We start from the raw sequence: 19909 nt of genomic DNA on the forward strand, positions 1-19909 counted from the left end.
AACCACTAAAGTTGTCACATGTTCAAAAAGAGATTGAATGCATAGTCAAAGGGGGATACGCCCTGCCCAAAACACCGACTCTCCTGCTCCACTGATGCTGCTTGACCTGCTGTCTGTTTTCCAGCTCTACAATTTATCAGCGCATGCTCAAAGACAACATAATTGAAGTGAGTTGCAGTGAATGGTACTCATCCATAAGAATGGTTACAAAACCAGATGGTGTTGAAAAGTGTGGTGCTGGAAAAGCACAGCTGGTCAGGCAGCATCTGAGGAGCAGAAAAGTCGATGTTTCGAGCATAAGCTCTTCATCAGAAATGAAGGGGTGGCCCAAGGGAGCTGAGAGATAAATGGGAGGGGGTGGGTGGTGCTGCAGGAAGGTAGCTGGGAATGTGATAGGTCAATGGAGGTGGGAGGTGATGGGTGATAGGATGGAGGTAGGGCTGATGATAATAGAATGGAGGTGGGGGGTGATGGTGATAGGATGGAGGTAGGGCTGATGATGACAGGACGGAGGTGGGGGCTGATGGTGACAGGACGGAGGTGGAGGGTGACGGTGGCAGGACGGAGGTGGGGGGTGATGGTGGCAGGACGGAGGTGGGGGGTGATGGTGGCAGGACGGAGGTGGGGGGTGATGGTGGCAGGACGGAGGTGGGGGGTGATGGTGGCAGGACGGAGGTGGGGGCTGACGGTGACAGGACGGAGGTGGAGGGTGACGGTGACAAGACGGAGGTGGAGGGTGACGGTGACAAGACGGAGGTGGAGGGTGACGGTGACAAGACGGAGGTGGAGGGTGACGGTGACAGGACGGAGCTGGGGGGTGACGGTGGCAGGACGGAGGTGGAGGGTGATGGTGACAGGACGGAGGTGGGGGCTGATGGTGACAGGATGGAGGTGGGGGCTGTTGGTGACAGGACGGAGGCGGGGGTTGATGGTGACAGGACGGAGGCGGGGGTTGATGGTGACAGGACGGAGGCGGGGGTTGATGGTGACAGGACGGAGGTGGAGGGTGATGGTGACAGGACGGAGGTGGAGGGTGATGGTGACAGGACGGAGGTGGGGGCTGATGGTGGCAGGACGGAGGCGGGGGCTGATGGTGGCAGGACGGAGGCGGGGGTTGATGGTGACAGGACAGAGGTGGGGGTTGATGGTGACAGGACGGAGGTGGGGGGTGATGGTGATAGGATGGAGGTGGGGGGTGATGGTGATAGGATGGAGGTGGGGGGGTGATGGTGACAGGATGGAGGTGGGGGGGGGTGATGGTGACAGGATGGAGGTGGGGGGTTGATGGTGACAGGAAGGAGGTGGGGGGTGATGGTGATAGGATGGAGGTGGGGGGTGATGGTGATAGGATGGAGATAGGGCTGATGGTGACAGGATGGAGGTGGGGGGTGATGGTGATAGAATGGAGATAGGGTTGATGGTAATAATACCTGTTATGTGTTGACTATCGCAAAGCCAATGTAGTTCAAATTCTGATTCAGATCCTATTACACGTTTGGAAGACTACATTGAGAAGGTGGGAGAAGCAACTTATATTTCTAAGTTGAACTCACTCAGAGGATACTGGCAGGTACTTTTATTTGAAAGCGCAAGATAATTTGGGCTTTTGAACACCAATTGGTGTTCTAAAGTCATGCCATTTGATTTGAAAATTGCACATTTCAAAGATGAACTAATAAAGTTCTTTTAGGATTACCCATGTGTGTGGTGAACATAGATGATCTGGTAATTTTTAATCAGATTTGGAAGGAACATTTGAAGCATGTATCAGGATAGCTTGATCAACTTCAGGAGACAAGTTTGGTGATAAATCTGGGCAAGAGTGAGTTCACAAAAATTCAAGTTACATTTCTGGGCCACATCATTGGACATGCAAATATGGCCCCATGGGATGTTAAAACAAAGATTACTAGGGAGTTTCCCACACCACTGAAGAAGAGATAAGTACTACAATTTCTGGGACTGAGTGGGTTTTATAGGAAGCTTGTACCGAATTTTAGCAGTATGGTTGCACCACTGACTGATTGGTTGAAGAGGTGCAGAAAATTTCAGTCAATGGAGGAATGTCTGAAGGCATTTCAAGGCCTGAAAACTGCATTAACTACTGCCCCAGTGTTAGCTACACCTAATTACACAAAGTCATTCAAGGTGGTGATTGATGCATCTGACGTAAGTGTTGGTTCTGTGATCTGATTTGATTTATTATTGTCACTAGAGCCGAGGTACAGTGAAAAATTTTGTTTTGTGTGCAATACGGCAGATAATACAATATAAAGTGTATGAGGGCAATAGAACAGAACAAGGAATACAATGTTATGGCTTTAGAGAATGTGCTCCAAAGAGAGAGGTCAACATTAAATTTGAAATTTGAGAGGTCATTTCAGAAGTCTAACTTTCCAAGGCAGCAAGAAGTATAGATGGAGTCAATGGATGGAAGGTTGGCATGAGTGATGGACTGGGCTGCGTTCACAACTCTCTGTAGTTTCTTCCAGTCCTGGGCAGAGCAATTGCCATATCAGGCCGTGATGCATCCGGTCAGAATGCTTTCTATGGTGCAATTATAAACATTTTGTTGTGGGAGATGAGGGAGAAAATTACAGGGTCTCTGACTCAAATTTTTTTAAATGTCTCTAGCCACAGGGGAGGAGCCAGAGGCCTGGAGGACAGTTAATGTCATTCCATTTTACAAGAAAAATAGGAGAGATACACCAGGGAACAATGGTAAAGCAGGATACAGTGAATCTCACATCAGTTGTAGAGAAACTACTGGAGAAAATGGTGAAAGAGAAATTTAATTTCGTTTAGAGAATAACAGAATCCATACATTACAGATGCAGGCCCATCAAGTCGATAATGATCCTCCAAAGATCATCCCACTCAGACCCAACCCCTATTCTATTCCTGTAACCCTGCAATTCCCATGGCTAATCCAGCTAGCCTATATATCCCTTGATACAATGGGCAATTTAGCACGGCCAATCTACCTAACCTGCACATCTTTGGACTGTGGGAGGAAGCTGCTGCACCAGGAGGAAACCCAAACAGGGCCAATGTGCAAACTCCACAGTCACCCAGGGTCTCTGGCACTGTGAAGCAGCAGTGCTAACCACTGAGGTAAGATTTGATCAGGGACTGTCAACCTGGTTTCATCAGAAGGAGGTTACGCCTAACAAATTTGGTAGAAATTTGAGGAGATGACCAAGTACTTCAGTAATTGTAGCACATTTGATGGAGTTTATATGGACTTCAGCAAGGCCTCTGACAAGGTCCCACAGGGGAAAATGGGTAAAAGTTCAGAGGATCCAATGTAACTTGGCAAAGCTGGATCCAAAATTGGCATTGTGATCGGAGACAGAGGGTGGTGGTAGAAGGCTGTTTTTGTGTCTTGAGCCTGGTGTGCAGTGGCATATCATAGAGATTAGTGCTGGGTCCCTTATTGTTTGTGATATTTACAAATGATGTAGATGAGAATGTGGAAGGATGATAAGTCAGTCAGCACAGGGCAGAAAGATTGATTGGGTAGCTGACAATGAGGAAGGAGGTTGTAGATTGCAGGAGGATGTAAAAGATTGTTCAGATAGGCAGATCAGTGGCAGATGGAATTTAACTCTTTTAAATTATGTGATTTAGAAGAAGGAACAAAGCAAGGGAGTGCTCAATGAATGGCAAGTGACTGGGAAGCTCAGAGGAACAGAGGGATCTTGGGGTGCTTACCCACAGGTCCCTGAAGGTGACAGAATAAGTTAATTGCAGTTAAGAAGCCAAAAGATGCCTGTCTTTATTAGTCAAGACATAGATTATAGGAGCAAGGAGGTCATGTGGAGCTACACAGAATATTAATTAGCCACCACAGGTGGAGTACCAGGAGAAAGCGAGAACCACAGATGCTGATGGGTCAGAGTGTGGCACAAGAAAGTGTGGCACAGCAAAGTTGATGTTTTCTAACAAAGGGCTTATGCCCAAAACATGGACCTCCTGCACCTCAGACGCTGTCTGACTTGCTTTGCTTCTCCAGTGCCACGCTTTTCTACTCTGACCCACCAGCATTTGCTTTCTCCCAGTACTCCAGCTATGGCCTAATTAATATTCTCCTTGCAGGATCTCCTTGATCCTATAATCTATGTCTTGACTGATAAAGATAGACTTCTTTTGGTTTCATAACTGCAACTAACTTATTCTGCCACCTTCAGGGACCTGTGGGAAAGTACCCCAAGATCCCTCTGGTCCTCTGAGCTTCCCAGTCACTTGCCATTCATTGAGCACTCCCTTGCTTTATTCCTTCTTCTAAATCACATTATTTAAAAGAATTAAATTCCATCTGGAGTACTGTGTGCAGTTCTGGTCACTGCACTATAGGAAAGATGCGGTTATGCTGAAGGGGATACAAAGGAGATTCATCAGGATGTTGCCTGGGATAGGACATTTCTGAAAAATGTGTTGCTGGTAAAGCGCAGCAGGTCAGGCAGCATCCAAGGTGCAGAAGAATTGACGTTACGGGCATAAGCCCTTCTTCAGGAATGAGGAGGGTGTGCCAAGCAGGCTGAGATAAAAGGGAGGGAGGAGGGACTTAGGGGAGGGGCGTTGGGAATACAATAGGTGGAAGGAGATGAATGCAGATTTCACCAGCTTCCTCATGTCCCCTCCCCCCACCTTATCTCAGTCCCAACCCTTGGACTCAGCACCGCCTTCTTGACCTGACAATCTTCTTCCCGACCTCTCCGCCCCCACACCCTCTCCAGCCTATCATCCTCACCTTAACCTCCTTCCATCAAAGAAGATGGAGGACAGATCCGATCGATGTGGGACGGCACAGTGGTTAGCACTGGTGCCTCACAGCGCCAGAGACCCGGGTTCAATTCCCACCTCAGGCAACTGTCTATGTGGAGCTTGCACATTCTCCCCATGTCTGCATGAGTTTCCTCCGGGTGCTCCGGTTTCCTCCCGCAGTCCAAAAATGTACAGGTTAGGTGAATTGGTAATGTACGGGAATGGGTCTGGGTGGGTTGCTCTTCAGAGGATCGATGTGGAATTGATGGGCCAAAGGGCCTGCTTCCACACTGGAAGTAATCTAATCTAAACATTATGAGGGGCATGGAGAGGGTGAATACAAAGCAGCTGTTCCCCTTTGCTGAAGGGTTAATAACAAGGAGGCATAATTTTGAAGTGAATTTGTGGAAAAAGATCATGGGGATCTGGCATGCATTGCCTGGGAGGGAAGTTGAGCCTGGTAACCGAGGCAACCTCTCAACCTTTAAAAAGTACTTGGATGAGTACTGAAGTGTCATAACATTCAACGCTATGGGCTCAGTGCAGGAAAGTAGGGTTAATGCAGGTAGTAGTATATTTATAGTGGTACAGATTTGATGGGCTGAAGGGCCTCTGCTGTACTGTGTGATCCTATGAACATGCAGATTCGCTGCATTTGTTTCAATTCAAGAAAATAAAGATAATTATTTACTGATTAATTTCTGAACCAGAGTCAATCTGCCTGCTTTAAAATTTTAACAAAGCGCTGCAAACAACTTTAACAGGCGGATGCACCATGGCAATACCTCTACCGATCAAAGTTCACCTGCAAACCAATCAGCAGTCGCTTCTCATGAAGAATTATGTTTTGTTTTTTTCTTGAATTGGTATCCTTTTCAATGAAATAAGTCTCTAGTCAGCCATATTCAAGTTTCTGATTATCAGAGAGTGCCTCCACTTGATAAATCCTATATCTCTTGCAAATTCTGTATATCCTTCCCACTAGTCGGTAATTGACAGATCAAATTTAGCAGTGTCATGCTCCTTCGATCATTTGTGAACTCCAAGCATATAGATTTTGCACATAATCTTTCTGGAAGTCCTCTCCAGGTACATAATGCCCTCTTCTTAGTCAATACTGCTATCTCATTTCTTTCCTCCCCTATCCTCCCTTAATACTTGTATTGTAATACATTTAGTATCCAGTCTTGTTCTTTAGTAAACCAAGTCTCTCACATTACCATGTCATTTCCAAGTCACAGATGTGCATATATCGCTTTCTTACCACACTATGTAATTGCATACAACCAAATTTAGACATCACTACACTCCGTCTTACTCTGACCATACCTAATACTCCTATTTCCTACTCTACTTTCATCTTTTTCTCCCAGATCCCTATGAAGGAAATAGCTTTGCAAGTGTGACTGGTTACTGTCACGATCCTATACTAATTTTTTGATTTTGCAATTACATAGTTATAATTGCCCTGCACACATTTTTGGTTGTTGGGTCATTGACTCGCTTGAGACAGGACCCCATCATTTTCTGGAAGAAATTTCCCTTCCAAGAGCTGTTGGCTAATCAAATTGTTGGCAGCTCTCTTGTTCCAGCAGTGCCACGAGCAGGTAAGGGTAACAGATTTCCTCCCCTGCATAAAACTCCAAATCGCTTTTTTGTTAGAACTCCCTCCAACACCTTCATGTTCAGTTCACCATGGTTCTTCCATACTACATCCCAAACTTATGATCAATATCAGCAGGAATGACAGACAGCAGGAAAATAGGAATACAATGACTTGCAAGTTCCCCTCCAAGCCACACACTCTCCTAACTAAGTAAAAACAGAAAGAACTGCAGGTGCTCTAAATCAAAACAAAAACAGAAGTTGCTGCAAAAGCTCAGCAGGTCTGACAGCATCTATTCAGAGAAATCAGAATTGACGTTTCAGGTCAACTGACTCTTCCTCAGAACTTAGTAAAATGTTTTTGACAACTTTAACTTCTAGAACTCTAAAGTACCTTCACCAATGGGCCACAGCAGTTAAAGGTGGCTCATCACCAACTTCACAAGACAACATAAGGTCAGGCAGTCTTGGCAGTGATACCTACTCATAAATTAACTGATATCAGATTTCTTCCCCCCGAAAGATCAGACAATTAAAACTATCAAACCAGGTTTGTAATTCAAACATTCCGAATTACTGGACCACTTACAGCATCATAACATAAATGCCTTGTAGGTTCAAGCCAAAGCTTCCACTTAAAATCTTTCCTCCATCGGAACATATTGTGTGTGTGGGCAGCTAAAAGAGGCCCACTTTACCTGAAGTCTTATGAAGTCCTGTGGCTTGAAGTCATTTGGTGAACAGCCACACCAATCCACAATGTGCTTGTACTGGCACTTGCAGCCGAGCTTTCGGTTCCAATTGGTGACCCGCAGATTGTTGTCCACCAGTGTCTCGCACATGTGGCTATTTTCCAGCACTGTGTGGAAGAATGACTGTAGAAGAGAGGAGATAACAAAAAGTCACTAACACAATGTGAATACATGCGCAGTAAACTTGAGGTTCAGGAAATCACCATGAGATTATCTTGCAACACTTTGTGCAATGATTTGGACCTTCTAGAGCACTGGGGAAACTGTGCCATCATTAACTTCAAACTAATATTTTCAAGCAGTTAAAAAGGAGACAAAAATATAAAATGAGAATGAGAAAAATAAGATGCTGATTTCCACTGGACTATACTGGGAGCCCAGTGACCCAGAAACATAGGTTTAAAGAAGCACTGTGGCTCAGTGGTCAGCACTGCTGCCTCGCAGCACCAGGGACCCGGTTCAAAACCCACCTTTGGTGACCGTCTGTGTGGAGTTTGCACATTCTCCCAGTGTCTGTGTGGGTTTCCTCCGGGTGCTCCGGCTTCCTCCCACGATCCAAAGATGTGCAGGTCAGGAGAATTGGCCACATTAAATTATCCATAGTGTTAGGTGCATTAGTCAGGGGTAAATGTAAGAGGATGGGTTACTCTCTGGAGGGTCAGTGTGGACTTGTTGGGCCAAATGGCCTGTTTCCACACCATAGGGAAACTAATTTAAAGTATGATCCAATTAGTGATGAAGAGTTTGTGAAGGAATCTGTTTTGTATAGCAGTATATTTGTGTTAAACTCTATTTTATCATAACTTCTACAGTTAAGATAGTTAAAGGCAGGAAGACAACACAGGTAATTGACATAATGTGTACAAAGGTTACTACAGCATTCCCAAAGCTGTCTAGAAGATAGAAGATGATCAGAGAATTAGATAGGGTAGACAGTGAAAGTCTTTTTCCTAGGATGATGATGTCAGCTAGTACGAGGGGACATAACTACAAATTGAGGGGTGATAGATTTAAGACAGATGTCAGAGGCAGGTTCTTCACTCAGAGTGGTAAGGATGTGGATCGCCCTACCTGCCAATGTAGTTAACTCAGCCACATTAGAGAGACTTAAACAACCCTTGGATAAGCACATGGATGATGATGGGATAGTGTAGTGGGATGAGCAACATCGAGGGCCGAAGGGCCTGTTCTGCTTTATATTGTTCTATGTTTTATGTTCTAGAAAACCCTTTGATTCACTTTATTTAAAACAACTAAAAATTTAGGGTTTTTTTGTCTTGATGTACCCAATAGCTACACTCCTTCAGGATAATAATATTTATCACATCAGGAACCTTTCATTAAAGGATAGTAGTAGAAGATTTTAAAAGTGCAAAGGTTGATGGATCAGTGACACCTTTCTTTTATTCTTTCCTTGGATGTTAACGATGCTGACAAAGTTAGCATTTGTTGCCCATCCTTAATTGCAACCATCACTTTCTTGAACCACTGCGATACATCAGGTATTGGTACTTCTATAGTACTGTTAAATAGTTGTAGGATTTTGACTCAATTAAAGTGAAAGAACAATGATGTAGTTCCAAGGTAGGATTGTGTGTGGGGAAGGTAACCTCTATTTGGTAGTTTTCACTTGTATGTCGCCTTTGACCTCTCAGTCATTGATCTCAAAACTTTTGTAAGTTGGTGTTGGAGGGCTACTGCAGTACATCTTGTCGATGGTAACATTGCTGCCATGTTGTGTTGGCAGAAAAGGGAGTGAGTGTAGATATAAGCACTGTACTTGAGGAAATTGTGAGGAGACAGAGGAAGAAATCTGAAGGGGGTTGCTATATAGAGAAGTACACACACTTGAATGAGAGACAAGTAGCGGGAGAGGAGTCAGAGAAAGTTGACATAAGATGGCGAGGCAAAGATAAAGAGGGAGAGACTGTGAGAGAGGAATAGGAACAGAGGGGATTGGAGAACTGGATTTTACAAAGTAGTGCATTACAAATTCTACCAGCTAAAAGACTATGAGATTCTATCACAATATCAGCACTTGTCCTACAGCAATTTAATGCGAAGAACAGTGATAATTGCTTTAAGCAAGATTTCTGGCCCTAAGGCAGTAGGAAATTCCATCTTAGAGAGCTGCAGGACAAACAAATGGCTGCCAGTTCTGTCATCCCGGCAGTACCAGATGGAAGCAGTGGCCACTTCTATCACATCAAAGCACTCAAAAGTTCGAACTTGAAACTTTCAGGGAGGGATTTTGGCTGGCATTGAGGGGTTCTCCACAATGGAGAATTCTATCAACGCTTGATGTGAGAATGTGCAACTAAAGCTACTGGGCATCCTGCATCGCACTGACCTCACTTCATGGTGGATACAATATTGGACTTTAAGTGACCAATAATGGGACAACAAAGGACCTAAATAGAGCCAACGGCAAGCTGCTTGGTAACTCCCCTGCTCTGTAAAATTTCAGACAACACAAGGTAGGCCAGAGCAGACCGCTGGAGTAGACAGAAACAAGAAGACAGTAGTGATAGCAAGAGTGAGAAACAGAAAGGGCAGCAGAGAGATAGATAGAGGGGGAGGAGGAGAGAAAGAGAGTGGCTGCAAAAGAGATGCAGAGAGATGAAAATTCAGATGTCAATACAGAGAGTGCAACTGATAGTGAGCAAGACAGATCAAGTGATGAGGGCTAGAGAGGGGGAGAGGACGAGAGAGAGAAAAAGTACAGATCTAGATAGAGAGAAAGTGAGAGAGACAGAGAGAATGAGGGAGACAAATGGTGTGCTAGAATCAGAGAGAAAAGAGCCATGCCAAATAGAGAAAATAGATTGCAATAAACAGAGCTAAATTTCCCACCCAATGTATCAATTCTTAGCTCTCAAGTCCTGCCACAGCCAGTTGTGAATGGTGGTGAGCAATTAAACAACTAACAAAAGGAAGTTTCACAAGCATTAGATTACATTAGATGATCTACAGTGTGGAAACAGGCCATTTGGCTCAACAAATCCACACCGACCCTCCGAAGAGTAACCCACCCGGACCCATTTCCATTTGACTAAGGCACCTGACACTATGGGCAATTTAGCATGGCCAATTCATCTAATCTGCATATTTTTGGATTGTGGGAGGAAACCAGAGCACCTGGAGGAAACCCATGCAGACATGGGAGAATGTGTAAACTCCACACAGACAGTCAACTGAGGCAGGAATCAAACACAGGTGTTGTGAGGCAGTAGTGCTAACCACTGAGCCACTGTGCCACCCATTCCATCCTCAATGATAAAGGAAGCCAGTATTTCAGTGGAATATACAAGGCTGAAGTACTTGCATCCATCTTCAGCCAGAAGTGCCAAGTGGATGATTGATGTTGGTCTCCCAGCATTACAGGGATACAGCTGACTGTAACCCTAACCCTATCACAGTCTTCAATCAATTCAATTCACTCCACATGATATGAAAAAAATTGCTAATACTTATGCTGGGTGCTTGAAATTGAAAATGCTCCTTTACCAAAGACTAACCTCCCCAGGTTGAAATTAAAAATCTCTGCTTCCATCAGCCCTTACCTCAGCTGGAAGTAGCGTGTACCAGTAGAACCGTTTTAGCTGGGTGACCAGCTCGTCCTGTGTGTTCACCACATAAGCCACAAACTTGTGAGTCAGAGCGAACCAATCAGAACCACCATCCACTATAATGCCTTCAGGGATCTGCCTGTCTCCGAGGCGCCACATATGGTTGTCACATTCATGGAATATTCGATCTAAGCCTTGTTTCTTGATGAACCTGGAAATAACAGAGACTATAACTGAATTAATGAAGAAAGAAAAACATGCATCTCTGTAGTACCTTTATCAAGCTTAGAACATTCCAAACTGTTTTGTATCATAACTTTGAAATATAGTCACTGTTTTAATTGTCACAACTCATTCAAGTGCGGCTTTTCCAGGCTTGTCACAAAAATTAATGATTTGCTAAAATACACAAACATATACCTGACTTCAGACCTCGAGGATGATAGAAAGCATAAATCTGTTTTCCGTAGTGAATAAGAATGACTATTCCAGATAATTACACTCTAACTACAGGTAAAATAATATAAACTGTTAGAAACTGTCAGCTTTAATAATACTAATTAAAACTCTAGTACAGACAAACATATAGGGAAACAGTTATTTGACACAGGGGACCACTGGAAAGACAGTCCAGTGATCTTTGATCCCAGGTTCTGTGGCAGAGATGATCTTTATGACTTTTCTACTGGTTCAATCGCCTTTCTCCAGTTTCCTCCTCTAGTTGGTGAGAGACACAACCAGACACCAACCAGTTGGTGACTGATGTACTTATAAAAACATCTGACTTATTAGTTAAAAGTTACAGCATACAACCGCTTTGAGTCAGACAGATCTACAGCAGAGGAAAAGGCCCTTCATCCTATCGTATCCATGCCAGTCAAAAATTCTAACACCGTTAAAAATCTCACAACACCAGGTTATAGTGCAACACGTTTATTTGCAAGCACTTGCTTTTGGAGTGCTGCGTCTTCATCAGGTGGTTGTGGTTCTCACACCATTTTCCAGCACTTGGCCAATAGCCTTTTATGCCTTGGCATTGCAAAAGCACATCAAAATATTTATGAAAACAGTTACGAGGATTTCTACCTCCAACACCTTGACAGGCAGCGAGTTTCAGATTCCCATCACGTTCTACCCATACTTTAAATTTTTGCCCCCTAGTCATTGATCCCTCCAACAAGAGAAAAAGCTTCTTCTCATCTACCCTACTTATGCCCCTCAGCGTCTTAATCATGTCTCCTCTCAATCTCCTCTGTTACAAGGAAAACAACCCAACTCTCTTCATAACTGAAACGTTCCATTGCAGGCAATATCCTGTTCAATTTCCCTCAGTGGTTAGCACTGTTGCCCCACAGTGCCAGGGACCTGAGTTCGATTCCAGCTGCAGGTGACTGTCTGTGTGAAGTTTACATATTCTCCCAGTGTCTGCATGGGTTTCCTTCGGGTGCTCTGGTTTCCTCCCACAATCCAAAGCCATGCCGGTTAGGTGAACTAGCCATGCTAAATTGCCCAGTATTCAGCAATATGTAGGTTAGGTGCATTAGCCGGAGGTAAATGTAGAGTAATAGGGTGGGGGATAATCTACAATTTGGATACAGATCATTTGGCCCAACAGGTCCACACCAACCCTCCAAATGATGACGCACCCAGACCCATTCCTCTAACCTATTACTCTACATTTACCCCTAACACATCCAACCCAGGAGGAAACTTGCTAGTGGTGGTGTTCCCATGTACCTGCTGTCCTTGCCCTTCTAGATGGAAGCAGTTGTGAATTTAAAAGGTGCTATCTCAGGATGTTTGGCAAATTTCTGTGGTGCATCTTGTAGATAGTATACACTGCTGCAACTGAGCATCAGTGATGTAGGGAGTGGAGACTTGTATTCCGTCACACTCCAGACTTCTGCCTTGTTGAAAGTGGACAGGCTTTGAGAGAGATTCCCTTTGTTGTGGTTCTGTTCACCGAGCTGGGAATTTGTGTTGCAGACATGTGTCCGCACTTGTGTCCGCATCCATGAACACCAACTAGCCACGAAATGACACGAGCAGCTACCCTTAGTAGCCACACACGCAGATGACAAGCAACATGAGTTCAACTGGGACAACACTACTATTATAGGACAAGCCAAACAGACAACAGCTCGGGAATTCCTAGAGGCATGGCACTCATCCACAGATTCAATCAATAAGCACAATCACCTGGACCCAATATACCGACCACTGCAGCGGACAGCTGGAACTGACAACTGGAAGTGGCAGATACAAATCACTATAAATGCCGGAGGAAACATCACAGAAGCGCTTCACAGGAGGCTCCCAAGCACTGAGGATGTCACCTAGACAGGGGACGAAACGTCTGCAACACAAATTCCCAGCTCGGCGAACAGAACCACAACAACGAGCACCGAGCTACAAATTTTCTCACAAACTTTGAAGAGATTCCCTTTCTCTGTCTGTAGCAGATTTTGTCTAATGCACTATATTAAGCACTTTTCTAATGGCTAATCCCCTTGTTTTATCTTTCCCTCTTCAAGTTTCAGTCCGTCCTCGAAAAGAAATGTTATCCAACATTTGGAAACAGCACAGCCAAAACCACCAAACTATCAAAAATGACGATGTAACTGAGGAAGTCATTAGATATAAGACATGCTTAGAAGTCTAATTCTATCTTTTTTGTGCGTCTTATGTCAACTGTTTTTTGCCGAACTTCTGAATATTGGTATTTGCAAGTACATAAAGTAACACAGGCTTGCAATCAGCTTGCAACATCACTAAATAGTGGGATTGAGGTAATTTACTTGCCAAATAAAATGTCAGGAGGTGTGTTACGTGCTACAGAATGCTTATCCTCTGTTTTTGCAGTCACTGTGTTTATGTGTTGAGTCCAGGGGGTTTCTGATCAATATTGACCCTAAGTATGATGATAGTGGAAGATTCAGTAATGGTAACATCATTGAATGTCATGGGTACTGATTACTGTTCTTGGCCTGTTCTTGGAGACGGTCATAGCCTGGCATTTGTGTGGTGCATGTGTTACTTACCATTTGTGAAGCAGTTGGATATTATCCAGATCTTGTTGCATTTGAACATGAACTGTTTCAGTATCCGAGGCAAAGTGAATGGTGCTGAACATTGTTCCATCAGCATTTTGAGTGAGAGCAGCGGCTGAGTATAAACAAACCCGGAAGACTACAGCTAAGGTAAGACAGTTTGTTTTAAAATTACTTACCGGTAGTGGGTAGCGGTGTTTTTTTTCTCTTTCTCTTTACAGAAAGAGTGGGAGCAGTAGGGGGAAATGACGACGACCAGAGGGGCAGCCGGGAAGGAAAACAGTGAGTATATAAATCAGGGAGGCAGCTAAACCCGAGACTCTACAACTGTGGTATCTCCCACCCACCCTCCTCCTCTAACCTCCTTAAGTATTCTGGTTTTTTAAGGTAAGGATTTTGTATTTCTTTTCCAGTGCCATATATTCAAACCTGGAATTGAGGAACCACAAAGGCAAAAAAACCATAATGGGAGTTACGTACAGACCTCCTAACAGTGGTCAGGACCAGGGGCGCAACATTTACCAGGAAATAGAGAAGGCATGTCAGAAAGACAAGGTCACGGTGATCATGAGAGACTTCAAAATGCAGGTGGACTGGGTAAATAATGTTGCCAGTGGATCCAATGAAAGGGAATTCATGGAAGGCTTACAGGATGGCTTTTTGGAACAGCTTGTCATGGAGCCCACAAGGGAGCAAGCTATTCTGGACCTAGTGCTTTGTAATGAACCAGACTTTATAAAAGATCTTAAAGTAAGGGAATCCTTAGGAAGCAGCGATCATAATATGGTAGAGTTCAGACTGCAGTTTGAAAGAGAGAAGACAAAATTGGATGTAATGGTGTAACAGTTAAATAAAGGTAATTATGAGGGCATGAGAGAGGAACTGACAAAAATCGACTGGAAGCAGAGCCTAGTAAGGAAGACAGTAGAGCAAAAATGGCAGGAGTTTGTGGGTATAATTGAGGACACTGTATAGAGGTTCATCCCCAAGAAAAGAAAGATTATCTGGGGAGGGATTAGACAGCCATGGCTGACAAAGTAAGTCAGGAAATGTATTAAAGAAAGAGAGAGAGCCTATAAAGTGGCCAAGAGCAGTGGGAAATCAGAAGATTGGGAAGGCTACAAAACCAAACAGAGGGTAACAAAGAGAGAAATAAGGAAGGAGAGGATCAAATATGAAGGTAGGCTAGCCAGTAATATTAGAAATGATAGTAAAAGTTTCTTTCAATGCATAAGAAACAAACGACAGGCAAAAGTAGACATTGGGTCACTTCAAACTGATGCTGGGAGATGAGGAAATAGCAGGAGAACTTAACAAGTACTTTGCGTCAGTCTTCACAGTGGAAGACATGAGTAATATCCCAACAATTAAAGGGAGTCGGGGGCTGAGTTGAGTATGGTTGCCACTACAAAAGACAAAGTGCTAGAAAAGCTAAAAGATCTTAAAATTGATAAATCTCCTGGCCCCGATGGGATATATCCTAGAGTTCTGAGAGAGGAAATAGCGGAGGCATTGGTTGAGATCTTTCAGAAGTCACTGGAGTCAGGGAAAGTCCCGGATGATTGGAAGATCGCTGTTGTAACCCCCTTGTTCAAGAAAGGATCAAGACAAAAGATGGTAAATAATAGGCCAATTAGCCTAACCTCGGTTGTTGGTAAAATTCTAGAATCCATCATGAGGTTTCTAAATTCTTGGAAGAGCAGAGTCTAATTAGAACAAGTCAACATGGATTTAGTAAGGGGAGGTTGTGTCTAACAAACCTGTTGGAATTCTTTGAAGAGGTGACAAGTATGTTAGACTAGGGAAACCCAGTGGATGTGGTCTATCTAGACTTCCAAAAGGCCTTAGATAAGGTGCCACACGGGAGGCTGCTGAGCAAGGTGAGGGCCCATGGTGTTCGAGGTGAGCTACTGGTATGGATTGGCTGTCTGACAGAAGGCAGAGAGTTAGGATAAAAGGATCTTTTTCAGAATGGCAGCCGGTGACAAGCGGTGTCCCGCAGAGTTCAGTTGGGGCCGCAGCTGTTCACATTATATATTAATGATCTGGATGAAGCGACTGGGGGCATTCTAGCGAAGTTTGCCGTTGATACAAAGTTAGGTGGACAGGCAGGTAGTACTGAGGAAGTGGGGAGGCTGCAGAAGGATCTAGACAGTTTGGGAGAGTGGTCCAGGAAATGGCTGATGGAATTCAACATGAGCAAATGCGAGGTCTTGCACTTTGGAAAGAAGAATAAAAGCATAGACTACTTTCTAAATGGTGAGAAAATTCATAAAGCCAAAGTACAAAGGGATCTGGGAGTGCTAGTTGAGGATTGTCTAAAGGTAAACATGCAGGTTGAGTCTGTGATTAAGAAAGCGAATGCAATGTTGTCATTTATCTCAAGAGGGTTGGAATATAAAAGCACCGTTGTGCTACTGAGACTTTATAAAGCTCTGGTTAGGCCCCATTTGGAGCACTGTGTCCAGTTTTGGTCCCCATACCTCAGGAAGGACATACTTGCACTGGAGCATGTCCAACGGAGATTCACACGGATGATCCCTGGAATGGTTGATCTAACATACGAGGAACGGCTGAGGATCCTGGGATTGTTTTCATTGGAGTTTAGAAGATTAAGGGGAGACTTAACAGAAACTTACAAGATAATACATGGCTTGGAAAGGGTGGACGCTAGGAAATTGTTTCCGTTAGGCAAGGAGACTAGGACGCGTGGACACAGCCTTAGAACTAGAGGGGGTCAATTCTGAACAGAAATGCAGAGACATTTCTTCAGCCAGAGAGTGGTGGGCCTGTGGAATTCATTGCCGCAGAGTGCAGTGGAGGCCGGGACGCGAAATGTCTTCAAGGCAGAGATTGACAGATTCTTGATGTCACGAGGAATTAAGGGCTACGGGGAGAATGTGGGTAAGTGGAGTTGAAATGCCCATCAGCCATGATTGAATGGCCTTACTTCCACTCCTATGTCTTATGGTCTAATGAACCCCTCCACTTCTGACCTTATGATGGAGGGAAGGTTATTGATGAAGCTGAAAATAGTTGGGCCGAGAACACTAACTTGAGGAACTCATGTAGCAATGTCCTGGAGCTGAGATGACTGACATCCAGCAATCTCAACCATCTTCATACGTGTCAGGCATGACTCCAATCAGCAGAGAGTATGCCCCAAAACCCATTGATTCCAGTGCTGTCAGAGCTCCTTGAGGCCATACAATGAAGTAGAATAATAGTAAGAGGAAGAGTTGGCCAACTCAAGATCAAAAAGGAGACCTATGAATGGAGATGGGCTACGGTGGAGGTAGTAAATGAATAGATTTCATCTGTCATAACAGAAGTCATAACAGAACAGGAGGTAGCTGAAACACTGGATGGGCTAAAGATTTATAAAGAAGAGGGATTTAAAAGGCTGGCTGTACTTAAAGATGATATGTCCCCACATTCAGAAGGGATGAATTTGAGGATTCTAAGTCAAAGACACTAGCGACTTTAATCTTACAATTTTTCTTAAATTCTGAGTGGATGGGAAAGGAGTGATGAATTGTAGATATTACTTGCAATTATAACCTGGTGGTCAAAAAGGTTTTAGAATTGATAATCTAGAGTAATTAAGCAGTCACGTGGAGAGGGCCAGATTAAGTCAGAAATACCAGCACAGATCTGTGCAAGGTGAATTGTGTTTAACTAACTTAAATGAGTTTGTTTTGTTGTGTTAACAGAGAAGGCTGATCATGATAATACAGTTGATGTGGTGTACGTGGATTTCCAAAAGTTATCTGAGAAAGTAAAGCCTTGCGAGCAAAATTGAAACCAATGGAGTAAAATTGACATTTACATTAAGTTGGCTAAGAAACAAGACAACAGTGGTGAACAACTGTTTTTTGAACTGGAGGAATAACTGGGGTTCTCAGGTGTCAGGATTTGAACCACTGCTTTTCTTGACATATTTTAATGGCAAATTTGGGTGGACAGGGCATAATTTCAAACTTGCACATGACTCATGGAAAAATTGTAAACAGGAAACATTGGAAACATTAAGAGGATATGAACAAGCTATTGGAATGCACAGGCACATATGAAGCATACTGCACCAAGTGTGAATTGATATTTTTTGTTAGGAAGAAAAAAATAGAACCTTTAAATTGATGGAGCAATTCTAAAGGGTGGGAGGAAACACCTGCAGTATATTCACACAAATAATTAAAGGTGACAAGGCAGTTGAGAAAATTGTTAAAATGTCAAGTGAGAGATTCAGTTTTATTTATCTTACAGTACAAAAGCATTTAGTTTCTGGTAAATCATTATCAGCCACTAGATCCTTCCCAACCTAGCATTTAGTTATTTGTCCAATTTTGTAAATTGCATTATAGAAAAGATGTGAAGATATTAGAGTGAACGGAGATGAAAACAGCATGAGATCAGATCCAGTGATGAGGTAGTTTCATGATATGGATAAAATGCTGTTCTCCTCAAAGAAGATAATATTGAGAGATTTGGTAGAGGCATTCAAAATCAGGAGGGAACAAGAACTGAGGCCGGGGGGGGGGGGTTTGAAATTAGGTGAATTGTTCTTGCAGAGAACCAGCATGAAAGATCAGTCAAATACCTTGAGAGGCACAGAGTCATAGAGACGATCAGGACGAAAACAGACCCTTCGGTCCAACCCGTCCATGCCAAACCAGATATCCAAACCAATCTAGTCCCATCTCCAGCGCCTGGCCCATATCCCTCCAAGCCTTTCCTATTCATATATCCATCCAGATGCCTTTTAAATGTTGCAACTCTACCAGCCTCCACCACTTCATCTGGCAGCTGATTCCATACACGTACCAGCCTCTGCATGAAAAGGTTGCCCCTTAGGTCTATTTTACATCATACCCCTCTCACCCTAAAACTATGCCCTCTAGTTTTGGACTTGCCCACCTCAGGGAAGAGATTTTGTCTACATATCCTATCCATGCCCCTCAAGATTTCATAAACCTCTATAAGGTCACTCCTCAGCCTCCGATTCTCCAGGGAAAACAGCAACAGCCTAGTCAATCTCTTATGCCCGAAACGTTGAATTTCCTATTCCTTGGATGCTGCCTAACCTGCTGTGCTTTAACCAGCAACACATTTTCAACTATTCAATCTCTTAGCCAGTTTTGAGAAGATTTTTAGCTCAGGCCGAAGTTCTGGATGTAGGTTGGAACTCTACCAACACACACATTGACTTGGATCCCATTTATCACCACTGAGAAAAAGAACAGGAAACGACATTACCACCAGAAATGACATCAACACAGGAAATGATGTCACCAACCCAAGAAAACCCAAACATAGAACATAGAACAGTACAGCACAGAACAGGCCCTTCAGCCCACAATGTTGTGCCGACCACTGATCCTCATGTATGCACCCTCAAATTTCTGTGACCATATGCATGTCCAGTAGTCTCTTAAATGTCCCCAATGACCCTGCCTCCACAACTGCTGCTGGCAACGCATTCCATGCTCTCACAACCCTCTGTGTAAAGAACCCGCTTCTGACATCCCTTCTATATTTTCCTCCAACCAACTTAAAACTATGACCCCTCATGTTAGTCATTTCTGCCCTGGGAAATAGTCTCTGGCTATCGACTCTATCAATGCCTCTCATTATCTTGTACACCTCAATTAGGTCCCCTCTCCTCCTCCTCTCCTCCAATGAAAAAAGTCCGAGCTCAGTCAACTTCTCTTCATAAGATAAGCCCTCCAGTCCAGGCAGCATCCTGGTAAATCTCCCTGAAGCCTCTCCAAAACATCCACATCTTTCCTATAATAGGGCGACCAGAACTGGACGCAGTATTCCAAGTGCAGTCTAACCAAAATTTTATAGAGCTGCAACAAGATCTCACGACTCTTAAACTCAATCCCCCTGTTGATGAAAGAAAAAACACCATATGTTTTCTTAACAACCCTGTACACTTACGTGGCCATTTTAAGGGATCTATGTACCTGTACACCAAGATCCCTCTGTTCCTCCACACTGCCAAGAATCCTATCCTTAATCCTATACTTAGCTTTCAAGTTCAACCTTCCAAAATGCATCACCTCGCATTTATCTAGGTTGAACTCCATCTGCCACTTTTCAGCCCATCTCTGCAGCCTGTCAATGTCCCACTGCAGCCTACAACAGCCCTCTATACTGTCAA

At 43.8% G+C, this 19909-nt stretch overlaps 1 protein-coding gene across 1 annotated transcript in view; it reads right to left on the reverse strand.

Annotated features, from left to right (window-relative positions):
* The window catches only part of xylt2 (xylosyltransferase II), a 191530-nt gene that overhangs the window by 58693 nt on the left and 112928 nt on the right, over nt 1–19909 (reverse strand). Inside the window, exons 6-7 of the mRNA XM_060844395.1 lie at nt 10688–10904; nt 7071–7247 (exon numbers count right to left, since the gene is read on the reverse strand). Coding sequence (XP_060700378.1) covers nt 7071–7247; nt 10688–10904 — 394 coding nt within the window. The remainder of the gene's footprint in view (nt 1–7070; nt 7248–10687; nt 10905–19909) is intronic.

The sequence above is a fragment of the Hemiscyllium ocellatum genome, chromosome 25, assembly GCF_020745735.1.
Source record: "Hemiscyllium ocellatum isolate sHemOce1 chromosome 25, sHemOce1.pat.X.cur, whole genome shotgun sequence".
Taxonomy (NCBI): Eukaryota; Metazoa; Chordata; class Chondrichthyes; order Orectolobiformes; family Hemiscylliidae; genus Hemiscyllium; species Hemiscyllium ocellatum.